At 48.5% G+C, this 14843-nt stretch overlaps 5 protein-coding genes across 5 annotated transcripts; 2 read left to right on the forward strand and 3 right to left on the reverse strand.

The window, feature by feature from the left end:
- Positions 1 to 177: 177 nt before the first annotated feature.
- On the reverse strand, positions 178 to 1286 carry N7446_010122 (S1/P1 nuclease; the record flags this gene model as incomplete). The annotated part of the gene is made up of 3 exons (XM_058518866.1): positions 178 to 904; positions 931 to 1077; positions 1156 to 1286. The coding sequence occupies 3 exons, from the start codon at positions 1284 to 1286 to the stop codon at positions 178 to 180; spliced, it is 1005 nt and encodes a 334-aa protein (XP_058369654.1).
- A 1391-nt stretch (positions 1287 to 2677) lies between these two features.
- On the forward strand, positions 2678 to 2884 carry N7446_010123 (uncharacterized protein; the record flags this gene model as incomplete). The annotated part of the gene is made up of 1 exon (XM_058518867.1): positions 2678 to 2884. One exon carries the CDS (start codon positions 2678 to 2680, stop codon positions 2882 to 2884), a length of 207 nt encoding a protein of 68 aa, XP_058369655.1.
- A 3848-nt stretch (positions 2885 to 6732) lies between these two features.
- Positions 6733 to 7022, reverse strand: N7446_010124 (uncharacterized protein; the record flags this gene model as incomplete). The annotated part of the gene is made up of 2 exons (XM_058518868.1): positions 6733 to 6948; positions 6972 to 7022. The coding sequence occupies 2 exons, from the start codon at positions 7020 to 7022 to the stop codon at positions 6733 to 6735; spliced, it is 267 nt and encodes an 88-aa protein (XP_058369656.1).
- Positions 7023 to 7745: 723 nt separating this feature from the next.
- On the reverse strand, positions 7746 to 9440 carry N7446_010125 (uncharacterized protein; the record flags this gene model as incomplete). Its single annotated transcript, XM_058518869.1, has 1 exon — positions 7746 to 9440. The coding sequence occupies one exon, from the start codon at positions 9438 to 9440 to the stop codon at positions 7746 to 7748; it is 1695 nt and encodes a 564-aa protein (XP_058369657.1).
- A 167-nt stretch (positions 9441 to 9607) lies between these two features.
- On the forward strand, positions 9608 to 13886 carry N7446_010126 (uncharacterized protein; the record flags this gene model as incomplete). The annotated part of the gene is made up of 5 exons (XM_058518870.1): positions 9608 to 10731; positions 10786 to 11240; positions 11300 to 11403; positions 11454 to 11552; positions 11658 to 13886. The coding sequence occupies 5 exons, from the start codon at positions 9608 to 9610 to the stop codon at positions 13884 to 13886; spliced, it is 4011 nt and encodes a 1336-aa protein (XP_058369658.1).
- Positions 13887 to 14843: the final 957 nt, after the last annotated feature.

The following is a 14843-nucleotide window of genomic DNA, read 5'->3' on the forward strand; positions in this document are numbered from 1 at the left end:
AATGGAACATGTCATGACTAGGAAGGAACGAGTGAAAGTGCCTACAACCTGATTGCACATGGTTTCTGTAACACTTTCCACATTGTCAAGTAATTTCTTCTATCTACAGACTTTATGCTCAACAACTCCACCATGCCTATATCAACATTGGTAATCATTGGTAATTATAACACCACATCAATGCTCATGATCGCGCTTCTCTGAGCTACAGCATGATCCTTCCATGGCCGCTCTTGCCAGTTTAGCACGGCTCAAGACACGGGGCTTTGGAAGAAGATCGCGACCGGACAGGTCTGGAAGAGCCGCATCTCGGGTCTCAACAAATGCTTCCACATCGCGCTTGGCAATCTTAGAGGTGTAAATCAAGTTAAGCCAATGGCCCAACCGGTAGCCACCCTTTGCAATTTGCAGCTCGATTGTATCAATGGCAGAATTGTAGTAAGTCGGGTAAAGGTCGCCAGTCTGCAAAGCAGCAGCTCCATCAGGCATGACAACAGTGCATACAAAGGCATTGGCATCCGAAGCCCAACGGGTAGATGTGGTGATTGGATCGCTGATAGTATCTCCCTTGATCCAACTCGCCGCCTGAGATTTGTAACTACCCGAGTCAATCTCGCTGATCAGAGTCTTAGCCCAGGACTGCGCATCTGCGAGCGAGCTACCACCAATCAATGACTCCGGCATGTAGGTATCCCAGTCCGAATGAAGGTTGTCGCTGTAGCCGTTGTAGGTGACTGCAATGCCGTTACCGCCAGTCTCGTAAGCTTCATCATGCAGCGGCTGCGTTATGTCACCGAGGAAGTGTACAAGAAATTTGAGAGCTTCTGCCTTGTGATCGTTGGAAAGTCGACCGTCACCTAGACGCTGGGTGTAGTTGGCAATAGCAGAAACTGAGCACCCTGAACTACCGCAGTCGCGCTCATAGTCTACATTGCAGGTTGTCGGGGGTTATCTTCAGCATCAATGTAGTGGAACGAAGAAGACCACTTTCCAGCAGTGGTTGCGCGATATGAATCGGCCCAAGAGGCAATGCTAGCCAAATATGAGCTAGAGGAATCATTTAGAACACCTTGCGCCCTTGAAAACTATTAGCATTGAATGTGGAAGCAGCATAATTGTAGTTCTGCGGCACTTTGGGTACTGAACTGCACTTACCATGATGCTGTCTCGGAGGTCACATAATTTTGGGCAACGTATGCAACTGTAGCATGGCCTAGTGAGCCCCAAGCACTGACCCCCGTCACGGAGCCAAGAGCGACGAGAGCAACCTTGGTAAGTCGAGCCATATAGGATAGGCTTCAGAAAACGAGCTATGCGTATCTGTGTGAATGAGCAGCAGTGAAAAAGGGGTTTTGAGGAGAAGCTACGCAGGTCTATCTGGCTCTTACGGGGTCGCGAAGCTCTTTTATATACTTGCCCCCGCTCGCATTTCTTCAGCGCGGTTTCAGGCCATTGCATGAGTTTTGGTTGCCCTACAATCCTGAAATCAGACTAGAGCAGTATTCCGACCGACGTTGCAGCAGGTGAATATGCCACGAGGGTGATTTTAATGTCAAGGCGGCCTCTGAGTGGTCACTTTTTTTTGCGGACGAGTTTGGCTTCGCTCTTCCACCTATCGCAGCAAGGTCGCTTGGTGGGATCTGTATGCAGGCAACCGGAGACCACCGGCTTGCGGCATCGAGAGTGAATTGTCTCTCGACATCTCGCGGCGCATGTCTTATCTTTTGAGCTTGATAGGTTTCTGCGGGCTAGCGTCCTCCTTGGCAAGACACTAATGTGAGGGGTCATTCGGCAGCCTTTACCAAATTTGGCGGGGCAGGAGAGAGCTCATGGTGAATAAACCACAGCAGACTGCGAAAATTAGATTGCTTAAAAGATTTGGATTTAATAGATAGTCTAGCCCACGTGGTATATCAGTATAGCGAGTAGTAGATTGTTCCAGGAAATATAGAGCATCTAATTCGCTTATGCGACGCCATAATTTGGAACTGTTAAATCTGCACTTGAAGGGGCAGTCAATCTATCGGAGGCTCCCGACTTGCATAGGGCCAAAATTGCATTCGGATTAAAGGCCGGAGATTGCTTCATAGATAATATACTGTTGTTTGCCTCGTTGAATAGAAAGAACAATGAGTGGGAAATTCAACGATTGAGAAAGTAAATTGTATACAAAATAGAAAGTTGCATATGTTCGGTGTGGTCCTCAACGTAATGGGGTATGATTTCAGATAAGAGTTGAAAATAAAGTGGCTGTAGAAGTCGACCGACAAATTAGGATATATTATGGTCAGGTTATAACCCGCATAGATACAAGCGGAAGCAACGGGCAGTGAGCTAAGCAACTCTTCCCGGTATTGAAGTCAAAAGACTCGCTTCACGCTTTCATCGATGTGCCTGTAGCGATGGCAACTCATGCAAACCACTGTCCGCTTGGCTCTCAAGCTCGACCGGTGACCTGGTAGTCTCGGGAGCCGTATTATAATATCCGGAACTATTCGCATCTGGGGATCTTGAACCAGAGACGCTTGATCCAGGTTGAGTTGAACCCGCCGCATTTGACGCAGGGGAATTTAATGCAGGCACACTCGACATCAGGGGACTAGGGTCCGTGGGACCTGCAGCGCTCTTTTTTGACTGAGATCGGCGGCGTAAAAAGAACCAGATCAGCCCAATCAATATGGCTAGCCCTGCGACGCCACCAACAACTCCACCTGCAATCGCCCCAGTATTCGACGACGAGGATGAATCGCCAGTATCGGCTCCTCCAGTATTGGTAGGAGACTGGCTTGTTGTGGTAGGCGCTGTCGTGGATATTGTTGATGGTGTAGGTGTGGAAGTCGGTTTAACGGTAGCTTCATCGAATAAGGTTACGCGGTTAGTCTAATTCATGTGCGACGGTGCAGGAATACGTTAGCAAAAATACATACCTGAATATTCGATAGCGAGTAGAGTCATACTCTGGTTCAAGTCCGAAATGTCGTCGGCGCAGCCGACAAACCCATTCTCTTTCTGAAAAGCCGACGTTCCATTGGCACAGCAAAAATATCCATCTGCTTTGTAAACATTTGCTGTCTCATTCGCGCAATGCTTGTTGTCAAGCAACCTAGAACAATCTGCGTCCGATGGACAACATTTGACATTGTCCTGGCCACTTGGACACTTTGTGCCGCCCGGGCAGCACGCGTGCCACGGAGACCATGTTTGTCCACAATCCGTTTCTGTGCTGAGACAGGATCCATTTCGGCGAACTGAAAGCCCATACGGGCTACTTAGCATGTCCGACATGAAGGCGAAAGCGAAGTCGGCTCCAGGGGAGGAAGAAACCGTGACGCAAGTAGCCAGGCGAGTCTCAGGAACCTTTGTCAGAGCTGGCAAGTGACTCTCGTATATCACGAGATGGAGGAGGGTCACCCTGATAAAGTTCGAAATTCAAGTCCGATGGGGCTGAAAGGGGCGCTGGGGCTTATTTTACCTTTACGTCTTGAGACTTTAGCCCCAAAAGCAAAGCAGTACAGCAAACATAACTGGACATCGAGTCAGGTAATATGTGTAATGTAATTACCAGGGTCTCAGCCATTTTACTAGCTTATACCGGTCTGGAGCGAGCCGGGGACTCATTCGGCCCTTTCCACTCAGCTTCCAGGATTACTTGGGATGACATGAGTGGATAGAATTTCCTCCCAGTTTAAGTACAATGGTGTCTGGCTAAAGGTCAGCTATTCATTACAAAGATTCACAAGCTTCGAAGATCCACATACCAGTCCAACATGAGAAGACACTAGTTTCTCCGGATGAGGACAGAGATATCAGATTTGCTTTCCCACAGGTTGGATATCACACTGACTGTTAACTATCTAACAAAAGAGGAACATGTACAGTACCTGCCTTTCTCTGTCACTTTGCCAGCCTATTAGGCAAGAACTCCATGATTATGTGGAGCATTGTGGGGTGGAGAGTCCCACCATATTTCTCTTCATTGGGTACTATGAACTGCTTCAATAACCCCCTAAACACAGGGGTTGGGTCTCACTGTACTCCGTGCACATCAACAGCGTCACGACGGTCAAAAGTACTTACATCGGGTGTGAGCGGTTACATTTGAGATTTGAACAAAGGTTAGAAGGACGGTTAACGCAATCTAAGTCTTCTATACCGAAGCCGTAATAAGGCTAAGGAGTGTTCAGCCGATCTCTATAATTGTCAAATTCACCGGTCGCGATAGTTACTTACACAGCCTTCGGCCAAGGATACATGTACAAAATCAAATATCTGCTCCTAATACTATCCTCCGATGACGTCGCTTTCCAACTCGTTGTAATAATTTAACAATCATGAAAACCACCAATATCCCAATCATTACCTGGCCTAATGTTGCAGCTTTATGGCCAGTATAGTGAGCAGGCGATAGGGATGGTGAGGATGTATGCATGGCTGGTGACGTGACAATAGTACCATAATGAGATCCGTGCGAGTGGTCTTCAACGGACTTGTCCCTTCCACTCGAAGAATCGGGCATCGCTGGAGGCTGCTGTAAACTTGGACCATACTGTGGTTCTTCAGAGAGTTCATAGCTCTCATCATGCTCTCTCATCCATTGCTCATAATCGGTTTCCGGTCTTTCTCGCTTGGGCTGTGCGTGTATTTTTTGTTGTAAAGCCATGTTGGGGGCCGAAAATCTCCAGCAGGAAGCCTGATTTTATTCTCGGTGACTCATGGATTGTACAGCATGTTCCCATGTAACTTGGTATCACGTCGCGATTCTGTCGTATCACAGGTTTATATGTCTGGGCGCAGAAGTAATGCAAGGGAAGATGTTTGTGGAAGGAAGGTCATATAACCAAACATAAAAACAAACAATTGAGACCAGCCGCTCTTACGAGCGATGATCTATACTCCACTAGGAAATGACGGTGTTGTGACCGGGACCGAATATTACCTTAGCTCCAGGGATTCGTGTCTTCGGTCCAGCATGTTACTGAATTTGTTTTGTAACCATAACCAGTCTGTAACAAAATCTCCAGTGGGGCAAAAGCACAATTCACCCGGAGATTAGTTACACCGCTAAGTCTTTTGGTGTTTAAGGGAACCGTCCGAAGAACTACCGACGACGGCTTTCCGATATCGATATCGAGGAAAGTGACGATAACGTAGATTGGATTTTCACTAAAAGAAAGATTAAGTTAATTCCTCTGTTAAAAGACACGCTCGTGCTTGCACCTATACAGAGCGAAGCTCTCGCCAATTTATAGCGATAGCAATTGGACCCCTATTATAGACAACAAATGTGACAGTTCCAGGACAGTTCTCATTCACACGTGGAAATAGCTGTTTCGTAGCTTTAGTAACCTAGCAATCAGATTTCTCAAAATTTCCGCGAGTGGATGTAATCGTCTATGGTAGAGAGACAACTAACGTTAGGCTTTCCTCGTGGGCAGACTAATCTACCCCATTTCAAATCAAAAAGAAAACCCGGGCCTGGAAGGCGGCTAGACCTATCAACTCAATAGGTCATCTAATCAAGGTCCGAAACTATATATCTGACCGAACTATTGATCAAAAATATGTGAATTGTCACTAAACTTGCAGCTTTCAGTTAGTTGGGATTCTGGCACGTGATGTCAACAGTGGATCCGAGACCCTGTGGACCCTGAGGCGGTTACCGGTAACATACACATACCCGTACCGTACGGGGACAAAATTCTGCATAAAGCTTCATCCACGCTGCTCGGACTTGGATCGAGACATTTCTTAGGGGCGGGTATTAGATTAATGTTGTGTGTTAAATACAGATGTGATAATTTATGAAGATGTTTGTCTACGAGATCATTTTTGCTATATAGGATTTCAAGTTAACGGGGCATTGTTTAAACTTGTTTTGAGATCCGGTGCTAGTCAGAATTATGCATATTGTGGAGCGTAAAAATGTGGTATAAGTATTGAAAACACACAGCTAGAATCATTAATACACCACAACGCTAATTGACAGTGAATCGGCTGCCGAAAATGTCTACCTTGAACGCCGATTTAAGCTTCGCTTTTACCAAAATCTTAGTCATCCTAACAAACGTGTGCATTATTTACCTTTCGATCACTGAGCAGCGCTTTGGTGATCAGTGAGCACTCAGTGCTCCTCAGTATGCTGAGGGGAAAGGCTCAGTGATGACGTGGGTCAGTATCCTTCAATCCGTTTTTGTAGCTGCTCCTGACAAGAATAGGGAATCAACTATCTTACGGAGCCGTCAAGACAGGTTCTCAATATTAAATAGTCTCCCTCCCTGTCAACTCGTAGCTTTTGTACAGTCCAACTCGCCTGTGTCGTTTACAACACTCCAGCTTTTCTCCTAGGTAACTGTCCTTCTCGTCATACCAACCAGCTTCTTTCCCATTCAATTTCCTAAAGCGTGCCATTATTCTCTGGTATCTACTAGGCTTATTGCTACCTAAAGCTATGACTGTTTCAGACTCTTGCGATTCCTACATTAAGGCAAAAGATGGTACCTAGCCCCGAATATTACCTTCGGCGACGGGCATGAGTTTATGCGCTAGGTACGCAAGCAACAAAACAAAGGAGCACCAATCTTCAAGCATCATATAGAAGAACTCGAATGATGGCTCGTGATAGCTTGCTGATAATGCAGCAGTCCCCGTATCTACTGGTATATCTACCGACGCAGTTGGGAAGGACTTCAATACTTCGTCGAGTTTTTTGACGACTGACTGTAGAATGACTCGTCAGCGAGCTGACAGTCGCTTGGCACCGCTAAGCTCTTGTTGTAGGATTTTTCTGGTCTCATGTGCCTCCTCCAGAGGGTAGCTCATGTCGCCTAGACTCTTGCCCTCTGTAGAGTCTTGTGGTCCAGGCAATTGTCGTGGCGACCCGACGCCCTCATGGCTCGGGAGTCTACCATCTGAATTAGAAGTTCGAAACCTCAAAGGAGAATTCACATCCTGCAAAGAGTTTTCCAACTTACCGGTTCTTTGACCGCGCTGCATCTGTCGCGCGTGTCCGCAGACATACTCATTTTGCCTTGGTACAATTTGGCACGGGTCTTTTCAGTCACATTTTATCTGTATTGAAACTCAAGACATTTAAGTCATGAGTCGCTGTGCAGTGCACATAAAATATAGAATATCCTACCTTTTTGAGATAGCACGCGTTACACTAGGTGAGGGTGAGATGGTCAAATTTCTGCATGATGGGAAGGAAGGATGAATGAACAAATGACAATGGCTGGTCGATCTCTCCTTCTGACTCGTGGAATATATTCAATTGACACAGATTCATCTGCACATTGGGTGGTCATAAACCCAGACTTCTGGTCAAGCTAAGAGCAAAATTCGAAGTCGCTTCGGACCCGAGGTTTCGGATTGTGATCTCGTACGGCATCAATAGCGGCCACGCTTTATATAAAGCCTTTTTGGCTGGCAGGGCCTTGTATTATCTATCCCATCCGACCCGACGCTGCGTTACCATGTAGTCCACATTTGACACCCCAGATGTGGTATTATACTATGCACAAACTGCCTGCGGAGTGTCCTCGCCTATATTATCCCCTTTTGCCCTCCCTGAATTGTTATCATTCATTTGTCTTCTTACACTACAATCTTTTCGACACTCGACCACATAATCCCCTGGAGACTCTCACCAGTCAGTTACTCCTTGACCAAATACTGTTTTGGCTGAGCTTTCACAGCACTAGAAAGCAAAGTTTATTGGGTATATGACCATATTTAGCCTACAGCGTCTATGCAGTGCACTTCGCAAGCTCAGCCACCACCTCCTTATTGAGCCTTGAAACCAGCAGCTCCTCATTCCCTTCCACATGTACAGCCGCCTCTACAGCTCCATACGCATCGTCGCCACCCAAACAAAACCTCACCGCATCAGTATAAATTTGCCCCATCCGAAAGCCCAAGGACTCCAAACATCTCGTCTTCAAATACCGCTGAAAGCTATCTAATGGAGCCGCAGTGGGCGATCCTCCTTTAGCCTTGGTCCTCTGAGAACTATAGTCCTTGTGCATTCGATCAACCGTTTCCCACCTCCCGATCTCTGTGAGAATAACACCAAGACTATAAATGTCAAATCGCCGACTAAACTGGATTACGTTCCGGCTGTCCGGGTGTGTACACTGCGGATGGCGATATCGATCGCAGAATTCGTCTGCTTCGGGCTTGATGGTCATTTCCTCTGGGGAGTCAGGGCGAGCGTAGTCGAAACCGGAGAGGTAGGGTTGGATAATACCAGTGCCATCATTGATTTGTGTGAAAAAGAGGATGTTTTTGGAGTTGAGGTTCTTGTGGTACCATCGCGAGACGAAGAGTCTGTGTAGGCCTGTGGCGAGCTTCTGCGCAAGTGCGAAGCGCTCATCGAGGTGTGGTCTGGTAAACTCCTTGCGGTTGATCAGGTCGTGCAATGTGAACACTTTAATTGACGAACTCTCAGGTAGCGGTATGATGGTCAGCGGTACGCGATATACCAGTCCGACGCGGGAGCTTGGCTTGAATTCAATGTCGTCGATAATCCCAAGGGAGTCGAGCGTTCGATATGCCTCGAGGTTCTGGCTTGCATGGAGAAGGCGAGCGAGATCAAGACATGTATTTAGATACGCGGTCTTGTGTTCGGAGTTCTGGGGAATCCTGTACGCACGCCATTCAATCAGGACATGGTCTATCTGGCCATTGTGCTCGTACGTCGTCAGGTACCGCGCCATGTCGACTCCAATGGAAGTAAACCGTGAGCGAGGCAGTAGAAGCTGATTGGTAGATGGGGGGCCCGGTGTAGATTTCTGATGCTGGAAGGAAGTTACACTGGCCGCGACGGAGAGGGCCTTTCGCCAGTGTAGACTAGCTCTTTGAATTTCCAGGAGGCTTTGAGGATCGGGTTCAGCAAGTAGAGCCTGCATTATGGATCCTTCAAGAGAAACCTGGAGAGGCTTTGGGATGAGATTATGCAGGCTGGTGTTGTAAGCGTGGATTGTGGTGATGAGCCCCTTGAGACGGTCCTCCTCGCTAATCGCCCAGCCAAGGCGTGTCAAGGACCTTGACAGCCGCGACTGGGATTGGGTTTCGTTGTTATTAAGCTCCTCCCGGAGCCTGCCAAGGACTGCCGGCAGGTCTTGAGCCTCGACCTCGGATTTCTTCTTTGCGCCCTTGGGCGAAGTAGCGGCCGCAAGAAGAGAGCCGATGGTAGCAACAGTCTGATGTACCAAAGGCAGTAATTCCGGCGGGATGGTGCAATTCGTAGAGGATCCATGGCTTGCAGGATAGAGCCCAACCTCTATCGCCCAGCGCAGTAGCACCTCCCTCTCCAGTTCGAGCTGGCGGAACAGGATCCTTGACGTCTCGGAGTACGCACGAAAAGAGATGACCAGACCAAGGACATCAAGTACGGTGGAAACCAGGGCTACGGTTCCCAGCCCGACGCCGAAAGGATCCATCTCGTATTCACGTGGAGTGCGATGAGGGCCAGAAAGCCCACGGGCCCTTTTTTTACAACGGCTGTACCCCGCACTAACACACATTGCGGCTGAAATTGAGGCTGTGCTGGGAGATTTGATTACATATTCTTCACCTCGACCCCAGTCACTTCTTTGCTCTACCCTACATGGCGACCAGCACGTGCATCGACACGCGCTCTGCGTATGGGACTCGATACTCAACTTCGACAAATGAAGTAACCGAGTCGCAGAAGACACGTCGAGGCCATTATGAATTGTTTCTCCTCATCCAAGACCTACTAAGGAGTGATGGAGGCATCATCCTGGAGTTCCCAATCGACGACTGGGGTCAAAAAGGGACCATGGACATTTCTCTGGGAGCTGGCGGGTTCTCATCCGTCCATCGAAAGATCGCAAAGGGCCGCTGGAGGAACCGCAGTGTCATGGCCTATAAGCGCATCAACCCGCATTTCGACCAGGATGGCAGATTTGACGACCAGGGCACTCTGGCACAGGTTGTCGACGAGCTGAAATTGCTGGCAACACCGGGGGTTCGTTCCCATCCTAATATTAACCAACTGAAGGGTATCTCGTTCGAGACACAGGAGCATCGAAGCGATGGTTATCTATTTCCAACATTAATGTTCGATGCGACATCAATGGGCACTCTGCTCGATTTCGTCCAGGATCTTGTTTGCATGGTCGACGGGCCCTACTGGGAATGCTGTCTGGATGTTGCGCAGGGCCTGCAAGCTCTTCATAGTCAAGGGTTTATCCATGGTGATGTGAAATGCGAGAATGTCCTTATGTTCCCAACAAATAAACTTCAAGGGCGCAAGTTCATAGCGAAGCTGACGGACTTTGGCTGTTCGATGACGGTAGATGCGGTTGAGCCTAGGCAGTACACAAGACTAAGGGGGGCGACTATCCCATACGACGCCCCAGAGGCAGACGCTGAAATACAGAGCGGCCATCTTCCATTCACAGACACCTACTCATTTGGACTTCTGGTATGGAGGGTGATTATCGATGGAGCTGATCCGTTCAATGACCGGCGGTATCGATCTTCGACGACGGATGATGGTGCACGCTATAACTATACTCTCATTAGAGAGGATAAACGAAATGGGAGCACCCTCGGCCTGGCACTGAATCGAGTATTTGACCCTGACCGTGCACTATCCCCCGACACGAGAGATGCCTTTGGTGAGGTGCTCAGTATCGCTCTCAGCTCTGAGGCCACAGAAAGGGACCTTGGTCGCATAATTCAGATACTGAGTCATCCCCAGACGTGAGTCAATGACCTCGATACAAGTCAAGTCAGCATTGATCTTAATAGCTGAAGTTTTCAAAAACGAGCCTTTGGCCTTAGCCCACCAAACGCACACCTGTTGCGAGAGTTCACCAAGTTCGAAACAGCGCGATTCAGGGGGCACGCACAAGCAAGTCGCGGGCTGGCCGAATGGAAGTCCATACCACCGAAGGCAGACCAATTCTACCATGTGATCTACAAGTATGGAAAGCTTGACTCAAACTTTACGGGCTTCGGCCTGTCCAGACTATCGCCCATGTCAGAAGCATTGAGGGATATCCTGGTGGCGATCGAGGACTTATACCGAACGTGTGGCCAGCCACTGCCAGTCATTGCGCCTCCTTCGCTGTTAACATCCGACGACCCGCAGAAGGACCCGCGGGATGTCTGGGATTCTATGCTGCGCACCATATTCTTGATAAGTAAGGACGCTGGTGCAATGGTGGGGAGATCTGTGGGATTCTTTCGATCATTTTCGGTTATGAAACGTAAGACTTTCTTATTTAATGGGATAACATTGAGTGTTAATGATAGCATTGTATTACAGCCTTCAAACAAGCAGCATCAAGAAGCCTTAAGATAGGTGCATCGATGAATGCGATGCTCGAACGAGCTCCAGCCCCCAGAAAGGAACGGTTTGGTGTCCTACAGGTAACGTACACCAACTGGGAGGTACAGCCGTTACTAATCTGTTCAATCAGGGCCTGTATGACTTCGATGGCGGAGTAGCGGCCGCGGACATGGTGGCAATGATGAACGAGGAGACCATATCAAAAACAACATCACAATCCTTTGAGCCCGTAAGTAACAGACTATCACAAAATAATATGTTGCTGATTACGAAATAGTCTCGCAGTTTGGACTTTCACCTTCTGACTACTTGTCGCCTGCCGTTCCCACTACAGGTGCGACTCTTCGCTGATGTCTCGTCTCATGCACGATCTTTGGCTGCCGGTTCGAAAAGAGGGCCTGCGCTCGTGGAAATGGCGATCTGTTATAGTATGGGCTTCGGTATTGAACAGGATCAAACTCGCTATTTTGCCATATTGAAAGAGTGCTGTGAAATCGAATACAAGCCCGCCCAACAGCCCTTATCGCAAGTTCATACCGCTATCGGGCTGCCCCTGGCCGAATACACGGAGTCTGAATCTGCGATGCAAGTCTCTACTGGTATGGGAAACAAGAATGACGTGATCAACATGACTGTATCTCAAATCAACCAGCGCAACAGTGATGGCGACCTTCCATTGATAGCAGCATGCCGAGCAGGGAATATTGACGTCGCCTGTCTTCTAATTGAGAAGGGGGCCGATTGTGCCCTAAGAAACAAACTTGGAGAGACGGCCATTCACTGGGTATGGATGTTCGACGATGCCTCGTTGCCGAGGATCGTCGCTCAACTCACTCACAGCGGCGCCGATCCGAATGCAGTTGCGAAAGAAAACCTTTTATACACAGACGACTTCCAGTTTCCCTTGGTTCACGGTACAGCATTGCTCCGAGCTGTTTCACAGGGAAACAAAGTGGCGGTACGCGAATTGATCCTGAACGGCGCATCGGTTCCAGACGCTTCAGGTCCGATGATCTTTCATAAACAGCGCCATCGGAATTTAGACGCAGTGCAGCTCGCCTGTACATGGCACGACGCAGAGGTCCTGGAGATTCTGTTGGACGCTTCACCGTTTTATCCAATCAATGCGGACACGGACATTGGCCTTGGGTTATTATACTTCGCAATCCAATGCCAGAACACGCATCTCAGGATGGCCAGATACGGGTCTAGTCATGGCTCCCAACTACAGAAAACAATCCAATTACTTCTTCGCCGCGGAGCAACCGATACAGTGGACAAGGATGGTATGACAGTGCTTCAACTAGCCGTTCGCAGTGACATGCCGGAAATTCTAGAATATGTTACTACTGTCGATATGTTTATGCGGAACATAGGCGCGCAAGTCAACGGCAAAACCGTGTTTGACTTGGCTATCGCTACCGGTAGACCCGCCGTTTTCGACGCTATCGTGCGAGCTAGTGGAAGTATATATCATGATTCCGTGGCTAAGCATACCCTTGTCAGCACAGTCGAACTTGCCCCCGGGAATAACTATTTCTTGAGGAGGACACTGGAGCTGGGATTGCACTCCATTACTCCACATGATAGAAATACGGCTCTAGAGGCGGCTTTCCAAACGTGCGAATGGGAATTTGCAGATCTCCTTATGGAGCATGGTGCGGATCTTAACGGGCTTACCAACAGTCAAGAGACATCTTATATCGCGTTTACTGTGTTCGGATCCGTGCTCTACAACTCATCTCAGGACAGTCTAGCTGCAAAACTCGACTCCATTTTGTCTCTAGCAACGAAGCACCACCAACAACCAGAATACCTCGTAATACCTGGAATGCGTTCATCCGCCCTCCATCTTGTTGCCGGCAAAATCTCGACCCTAGACCACGATGAGGCTGCCCGGACATACCCCATCCTTCTGAATGTTTTCCCAGAAAAGCATCATCTGGAGGCAAGGGACAGTCGAGGGTGGACACCGCTCCACATGGCTGTTTCAGTACGCAATCTCGTCGCCGTGCGCGCACTCCTTGATGCGGGCGCAGATATCAACAGCTTGGCGCTCTTCGAAGGGTATCCGGTCGGGCCATCACCGAAGGACATGCTATTCGGCCAGCTCTTTGCGGGAGGTTCCTTCAATGACTTCTCACCCGCCTCGCGCAACAGGGGAGATCGAGCACTAGAACAGCTGATCAAATTATTCTCGGAGGGGCGTTTCTCGCAAATTGCGAAGCGTAGCGTGACCCTCCGAGCTGAGCAGCGATGGATAGTTCCCCAACAGCATAGAGAAGTAATGGACTACGTTGAAACTTATTCGCTGCAGCCTCGTCGGTCTCCACCCTCGGTGCCGACGTCTATCACGACTCAGTTCATTGGTGCTGTGGCCTCCGGGGAGGAAGGTGAATTCATGCAAGGGTTTGACGTGTCCGGTGTCGATAAGATCCAGAAACGTATCCAGTGGAACGGCATTGAGAGTGTTCGCTTTTTACGCAACCAGGGCGTTCCATTGCTGCGTGATATGGGGATTTTGGATGCTTATCTATGTGATGAGCCGAGGAGAACCGGGTGAGGAGACTGTGATGCCTGGTAGTGTGCTATATCAGCAATATGCTCTCCCACAAGTGCATTACCAATAGAATAGACATGTCGGCTGTCTGAGTATGAATTAGTGTTCGCAAATGTGATGACAGCGATGGCCCGAATAGTGAATCCAAGTCGGGTAAGTACTTATCAGATGATTATTAGCAGTGGTCCTTCTAATCACCAGGTCGAACTAGCTAGTCTAGAGGAAACGTAAAGGGGGCGCCCTTCGCAGTTAGCAGATTACCCGTTGATTCATTGTTGGTTTTCCGATAGAACTACGTTAACCAGAGAAGAGAGTTTACACCCCGAGAAATGAAGCGTGAGGTTCTAAGGGAATATTCGATTTTAGAAGCTACTATGAGGTATCAACTCATAGAATTCGGGCAGTAAGCATGGCGCCCTTATTTTTTTCAGCGGTCAAGTCTCGACTAGGTGCCGAACTAGCAGCAGATATACCGACTCTAAGGGTGCGAACGGATCCACATAAGCTGGGCTTCCCATTCTATCTATATATAGGAAGTTCCTGGTCGATGTCCTTGTCGTTGAAAGTGCGTGGCCTCCCCAGCGCCATGCTGAGGTAGTTTTCATTGCTGAACTTCTTTAGCACTGCGGACGATGGCCGGAACCTAAGTCCGTTATTATGATGGATAATGCATCGTTCCATCATTCTGAGAAGATTACGCAGATCTGTGCTGATGCTGGTGTGATATTCGTATATCTGCCACCATACTCGCCGGACCTCAATCCGATTAAGGAGTTCTTCGCTGAGCTCAAAGGCTTTATCAAACGTAACTGGGGCTACTTTGAAGAAGATCCCAGCCAAGGATTTGATTCCTTCCTCGAATGGTGTATTAAAGTTGTTGGTGCGAAAGAAGACAGCGCAAGAGGTTATTTTCAACATGCCGGCCTAAAGATAGAAGCTTTGGAAAGTTAAATACATATC

This window comes from Penicillium canescens, assembly GCF_028828765.1.
Source record: "Penicillium canescens strain IBT 15451 chromosome Unknown utg000006l_segment0_segment0, whole genome shotgun sequence".
Lineage (NCBI taxonomy): Eukaryota > Fungi > Ascomycota > Eurotiomycetes > Eurotiales > Aspergillaceae > Penicillium > Penicillium canescens.